Source organism: Styela clava, chromosome 9, assembly GCF_964204865.1.
Source record: "Styela clava chromosome 9, kaStyClav1.hap1.2, whole genome shotgun sequence".
NCBI classification, from domain to species: domain Eukaryota; kingdom Metazoa; phylum Chordata; class Ascidiacea; order Stolidobranchia; family Styelidae; genus Styela; species Styela clava.
Window position 1 is genome coordinate 5,939,492 of NC_135258.1, and position 7,148 is coordinate 5,946,639.

Sequence of the window (7,148 nt, forward strand, 5' to 3'; positions counted from 1 at the left end):
TAGAGTATTATTCCGACAGCGTCTGCAGCTGCGACAACGCAATATTTTGGCATAGTTTCACGGCGGTATTCAATAAAAATACAAACGATCGAAAAATTGATTTAAGACAAGACCTTGTTTTATAACAAGCTGTTTTTCAGGCAGATGGACCTGTAAATTTAATAATAGCGAAGGCTGTAGTATAGCATTATATTTTTCTGATAAAGCGTTCTACGTCTTCTTTAAAAACAAAACCTATAACAAATAGACGCCGTGTTATTTTTTACAAACAATAGCGCTCTGCAAACGATCGGTAAGAAGTATTGAAACATTGTTTTTTCACGCTAGTAATTTTTGTCAGATAGTGAGGTCTTGTTTCAAGATAAATAAATTGGAAGCCCAAACAATTCAAAAATTATGATAAATTAGGGTATTAATCCTGTAAACAAAACATCGTTGTGTATCACATCAAACCATTGCTGGCACTTGGTATCCTTGTATCGATATCACACTACAATCAAAGTAAATTTACCAATTTATTTTGCACGAGCGATCGAGTTATGACCTCCTCTTCGATATTCTAGCGTTGGCATATACAGAGTCGTGTATTTAGGTTCCAACGTAAATCTTTCCATGGCGCATAATGTATTGTCGTTAGAAAATATAGCGGGGAATAGCGAGGCTTTGTACAGAAGGATCCGTTAATTTCAGTTAAAAAAGATTTGCTCAGTTTGAGCTGGAGAAACACAGGGGTTCACAGCGCAATTAGAGGGGCAACACATAACTATTTATATCAAATTACTACGTTTCATTAAAGTTGTTGTACTTTTAACAGATTAGTTAGTTCCATGAAAATATGCAAAAGCAAAGACAAAGCTTTTTTTATCAAAATTCTACCATTTTTTTACGAGATGTTTTGTTTTTATTGAGAAAGACAAGCTTAGAAACCAATGATATACCTAACCAAAAATTAGTAAAAATCATAAGTATCTTTTTCTCTGAAAACAGTTTAGCGCTGATTTTTGACCAAAAATTATAATTAGGAGTTTTATGTTGTTGCTCAGAATAAGCCATAATCAAGCAGATCTTTTCAAAGGGAGCAAAAAACTTATTGAATCAAGCACGTTGTAAATATCTGTATCTACAATGCAATATCAATTCCGTATTTTGAAATATTTACCCTCATTTTGACTTCTTAAACTTACTATTCCTTCGATATCGATGTTTCATTTTTTTTCCTTTTAGTAGAGGTTTTAGTAGTTTGGTTTCTTTCAACCTGGTTTACACTGACAAATCTGTGAAAAAGATAAATTGAGAAAAATCTGAAAATGAAGGAAAATAAAGAACCTGAAAATAGTCAAGGTTGGTTTGTATTTTTATTTCTTGATTACAATTTCTTTGTGTAGTTTTGAATTCACAACCTTTCGATCAGTGTTAGCTGTATCCAGCTACTTGTCTAGTGAGGTTAAGGAGCGGGCAGCATCTGGCAATATTTCAAATCTTCCAAAATTTACCTGGTTCGTCGTTTTAGCAAAATATTTTAATTCTTGTTATTTTTCTATTTATTCTCACTTTTCAGATTTGATCAAACTCTCCGATTCTATTCCGCTATTTCAGAATAAAAAAATTTCAAACCATGGTGAAATATATGAAGGAAAAATATCGAGTGCCATTTTTGGAACTCGTCATATTGCAATAAAATATGTTCAATACAATAAACAAAGTGTGGAAGAGGCAAAAATTCTTCTGTTACTGAACCCTCACACTCATGTAGTCTCTGTGATACATTCAGACGAATACCAACAAGGTCCAATGAAATATATGTACATTGCAATCGGCAAATGCAACCAAGATAACTTGAGAAATTTTGTGGAAAATAGAAAAAAGGCCGAAACCCCTTTTTATCCTGAACTTGCACTTGACTTTGCAAAACAGTTATTTGCTGAAATTGAATACATTCATGATAAACATGTGGTGCACAATGATCTCAAGTCTGACAATGTATTTTTATCCCTTGATCAGGAAGTCATCAAAATTGGTGATTTTGGTATAAGTGAAGTCATAGAGTCAAAGACTCAAACAGTTTACACCAGGAAAGGCCTCGGTACTGACGGGTACAGACCCCCTGAATCGTTTGTGTCTGGATTTCCAACTTCCCAAAAAACTGACATATATTCACTGGCTGTCATTGTTTACTATGTATGGAGTGGCGGTAAACATCCCTTTGGCGATGAAAGAGACTTATGGAATCATTTCATGAAAAACCACAAAAACCTGAACCTGGATGGACTTTTAGTTCCAGAAGCAGAAGTCGCAAAAGATTTACTGGAATGGATGCTTCAGTTTGTTCCTCGTAAACGTCCAATGATAAACGAGATTCTTTCTCATCAATATATGGCTCCGCCAAATGTAAAAGGTAGGAACGAATTTATGGGTTTAATCTTCAACGGTCTGCTCCCCCCAGGTCATTTCGCATTAGCCAATTTCACAAATCGTTTTGTTATCAGCTTTTAGGCCCTGAAGATTCACTAATGACCCCCTACAAACGTATGCCAAAGTTCCTCTTTGGCTATACAACTACAAAAACTTCTTTAATCGTATATTTTTTATGCGATATAATGCCCAAAAAGAGTTAAGAATTAATTGTTCCTAATTAATTTTTATTCCAACCTTTTATTCTGTTAATTTGCAACAAAACTTTATCACAACCATTATTATAGCTAAATCTTAACTGTTACTAAAAATACGTTACACCAGGGCTTCCCGAACTTTTGAGCTCGCGGCCCCTTTTAATATATTAAAATTTTCGCGGCCCCTATTTACGTTAATAATGCTAAACAGTTTAGAATATGCATTTTTGATATCTTATTGACACAGCTAAATCTGAACTTTTAGTAGGCCTACTCAATAAGAAAAACAAGCACATATTTACTCAGATTAACGTTACGCAATTTATCAGTTTTATGGGTGCGGATGCTTTTTGCTGCATAGCAAGTCCAGCCGTGGCTCAATGTTCGTTCATGCGGGCCTAAATGATGAATTACGATGTCTGGTCGTCGACGGCATGATCTTCATTTTCCACTCTTATTGATCAAACTTACCATAAGGCAGAGGTTTGCGTGCCGCCGGTATACTGTAGATAAAGATCATTTTCTTCGGTTCAAAAAGCGTTCCGAACTCCCATCCCCTTTGTGATTTTGTATTTGTATATAGCATGCTTTTCTACCATGGTCCATTAAATGTGATTTCACTGACTGTCGTTTGGTTTTGTTTGTTCGTTTATATGAAAGTCATTGCAAAAACGCTCTTTTATTGAAAGATATCAATCAATACGTATTTTCACGGGGAGCAACTAGAGCATATTTTTGGCGGGCGTCACAATACAATGAAGTTCGCGGACCACTGAGTCCTAGTCGATAGCAAGGAATCTTTTCTACTTTTCAAATGGTTAATAATCTATATGTAGCAGTTATTTTAAATCAAAACGTGCTGTTTATAAGTAAATGAAAATCGGTATTCATGTTTCGTATATTAAAAAATATTGCTATTCTCTACATACCCCAAAATAAGTGGTGTTATTTTTGAAAGAAAGTGTTATTTTCGAAGGAAAATTGAAGACGCTGTCTTATTTTCGAGTAAACACCGTATGAAGATGTATTCACTCGGAATCGTGAAATTTTGTTTTACACTATTTATTAATTGTATTTCGAATCAAGTGTCTGAAAAAAGTACAACAGATATAGTACATTGTGTAAAATTGGTGTTCTCTTTGCGGCCCTTAAAATTCGTTCCGCGGCCCCTAGTTTGGGATTAGACCAATTATAGACCAATTAGACCTGCATTAGACCAATAAAAGGAATTAAATTAGATGGGAATCGAAGCTATTTATACACAGCAATTCGCACTTTGTGTCATGGCTGAAACTTTTTCTCTTCTATCACTACGTCACAATACGATGTGAAAAGCTGAGAGCGTTTTTAAACTTCCAGTACCAAATTTTACCAGCCAAAGTACAGTGTCCCATACGAGCGTTCCGGCGAAGATACTCTCAAGTTATATGCAGATAGTTCTAATCTGTCAGTAGTAGGGTTTCCTATATTTTCATTCAAACTATTTCAGCATCTTATCTGACGATATTGTGATTGCCAAGTGCGCACTAATAAAGTTTGACACCTAACTTGAAGTGAAGATTTATTTAAAAGAAATTTCTTTCTGTTCAGGTTTACTATTCCGAGATCTGCAGAAAGAATCTCCACCTGGTAGCTCACAATGTCCTCAAACAAGCAGCCATGATGAACTTTTGCTTCCACATTTTGAGAATGGAACTTTCAAATCAGATTTGTCAACAAAAATGAAAACTAAAAGGTTTGTATATTCGTGTTGCAGTAATACCTGGTCCTGTTTTGTGACAGTCTTATTAAAATTCTTTTCCGGAGCATTGTTTGGAGAAAAGATAACCTCAAAATCCAAATTTTATCATCTTCGTAGCAAGCAAAACTCTTGTCCATTTCATGATGTGAACTGGCATTGGATCAGACATGTTTTGTAGTTGTTGTCTTACAGGTATTGTCGTTGAAAAATATATTTGGAAATTATTAAGATTAATTCTCCCTGAAGAAGTATTGTTATGAATGGGACAATACTAAATTCTGAACAAGGCTCAAAATAACATAATCTCAAAATCGAAATCTTAATCACACTTATATTAGATGGAGCAAGCTGTTTTAAATGTATTATTGTTTGAGATGACAATCAACATGAAGGGACTAATAATAGGTTAATAGAGATGAATTCTGGTTGTGACAATCAAATTTGTATGCCAAATCCAAAACGAAGTTTAAAATAACATTAATATTGAAATAAGAACCCTGATCAGGCTTATCTTAGAATGAGCAAGCTGTTTTAAATGTATTTCTGTTCAGCATTATTCACTATTATTATCATGCGGGGATTAGAAATAGACGAGTAGAAGTTTAATATTGGCTGTAGCACTCAAATAACTTCTCCCACTAAAGTTAATCCATCACTATTTCAGTCATTCTTCACAAGTTGCAACCTCATTAACAAAGCTTGTTAACAACTTCCACTTTGCAAAATATCTTGAAGAAAAAGAAAAGATTAGGAAGGCAGCTTTAACTTCGAAAGGTGAGATATATTAACTTCATCATTCCTTGCATTTTTTCTCTTTAAAAAATTGAAACACAATAACAAACATTTGTCATTTTATGGGTATTTGCATCTGATTCAAAGCAAAAAACTCTCTCAGATAGAAATACGCTTCTGCTTGTTCAAACTCTCATGAATTCAGCAAATAAATTGATTTTACGATCATAAATGTTCGTTAATCTTTAAAACCCAGTCTGTGTTAAAATTTATTCTGCTATTTTTTCAGTCTGTGAATTGCTACTACTACTTTGAACCTGCGCTCATTTGCATAATTAGATATACGATTTAAAATGCTTTAACACATAAACACCCAATTTGCCTCCCCCTGGTTTTGGGTCCATCGATTTGGGTCCAAATTTTAATTTTAAAATTAATTTTCCAAAATATACAGTGACATTGCGACAAGAAGCGTTTTGAATTTTTATGCATAATCATGTTCATTGAAGAGATGTATTGATGTATCGGTATCGGCTGAATGTAAACCGATATTCCCGATATATTTAGCTTTTTATTCTAACTAGAATGTTTTAATATGTATGACGAACATTAATTTATCATTAACTGGATAATCATTTTTTTTTCAAACTGAAAAATGTGCACTATGAATAATGCTCACAGACTAATGTTTAAATCCGGCGTATCAGCATCGGCGTTTTTTCGTTGATATTGGATAAGTATCGGCGACAAAAATGTACCGGTCGTCGGTACATCTCTAGTTTACATAGGAAATATAACCCATAGTGTTAATACGTATTGTTTTGTAAATCATTGAACAGTTTTTCATTTCAGATAGTTGTTTATTTCATTTTTCTTTTTTTAAAATGAGACATTTTCAGATCGCCAGCAACTAACTGATGACATCTGGTGGTTTAAAGACAAAGTGCTTTATGAGAAATTAGATATCCACACTCCTGAAATGAAAACCCGAATGGTCATTTATGAAGGTCAACTTTTTAATTCGGCTGCAGAGCCTTTAGCAATATGGGTGTATTCTGCAACGAAGGAAGACTTACTTCATGCAACGAAAGTTCTTCATCAACATCCACATCCAAATGTAATCTCTGTCTTTGCTAGTGGTCGGTTAAATAAAACGGATGAATATTTTGTTGCTACTCAAAGATGCCAGTTTCTAAAGCTTGTTGAATATTATGTAGAGAGAAAACAAAACAAAATTCCTTTTGATTCTAGACTTGCTCTCGTACATGCAAAACAGTTAGTTAGTGGTCTACAACATCTGCATAAACATAATATTGTTCATGGAGAACTGGAAAGGAGTATTCAGTTTTCATTGGACATGCAAAATGTAAAAATTAATATTTATAACAATTATACAATATGCTCTTCTTACACACGAGGTTTTGAAGATGATGTTCAAACTTTGGGTTCCGTCTTGCGTAGATTATGGTGTAACAATTTCTTTTCATTCGAATCAATTGGATATTATATGCAAAGTACGTTTCGCGGTTACTTACTGATTCCCAACCCTCACTTGGCCCGTGATTTGCTCACAAGAATGCTGTACGATGACGAAGATCAACGACTAACAAGTCAGCAGGTTATAGATCATGAATTCTGGAAAAGTATCAACATTCAAATTTTTCTCTCGTTATCCGTTCAGTCCGAGTACGTTTGTTACTATCCTAGAGCTTTTGGTAAAAGATATTGGGTTCAAACTAGAAATGTACCGATATTAATTTTTACCTAGTTGAAAAAATTAACGGGTACGTGTGCCAATAATGTACTTTGTCTATCTACATCTATTAGTAGACCGATAATAAAAATAATGAAATTTTTTTTTGTATATATGGGAATAATTCACTCCTTGACGACATTGAGTAGAACATGCAGGAAAACTAAGAATTCTTTTCTCAAACTAAAGCTGGTTATCAAACAACTACACTAGAGGTTCTAATATTTTATTAAGATTTAGAAAATCGGAGAGTTAGTCATTATAAGTAAGAACTGTTATTTTTGAGCTCAACATCGGCTACTGGAGATGAAAT

The 7,148-nt window shown here is 34.0% G+C and overlaps 1 protein-coding gene across 1 annotated transcript; it reads left to right on the plus strand.

Moving 5' to 3' along the window:
* The first annotated feature begins 1,222 nt into the window (after positions 1-1,222).
* On the plus strand, positions 1,223-6,928 carry LOC144427161 (uncharacterized). The gene is made up of 5 exons (XM_078115921.1): positions 1,223-1,341; positions 1,559-2,395; positions 4,200-4,344; positions 5,015-5,124; positions 5,982-6,928. Exons 1-5 carry the CDS (start codon positions 1,308-1,310, stop codon positions 6,848-6,850), a joined length of 1,995 nt encoding a protein of 664 aa, XP_077972047.1. The 5' UTR covers positions 1,223-1,307; the 3' UTR covers positions 6,851-6,928.
* Positions 6,929-7,148: the final 220 nt, after the last annotated feature.

Excerpts from the sequence above, each read along its gene's own strand:
- LOC144427161 (XM_078115921.1), top strand. The coding sequence starts at position 1,308 with ATGAAGGAAAATAAAGAACCTGAAAATAGTCAAG. Across the intron at positions 1,342-1,558 it reads AGAACCTGAAAATAGTCAAG|ATTTGATCAAACTCTCCGAT; the intron begins GTTGGTTTGTAT and ends CTCACTTTTCAG. Across the intron at positions 2,396-4,199 it reads GGCTCCGCCAAATGTAAAAG|GTTTACTATTCCGAGATCTG; the intron begins GTAGGAACGAAT and ends CTTTCTGTTCAG.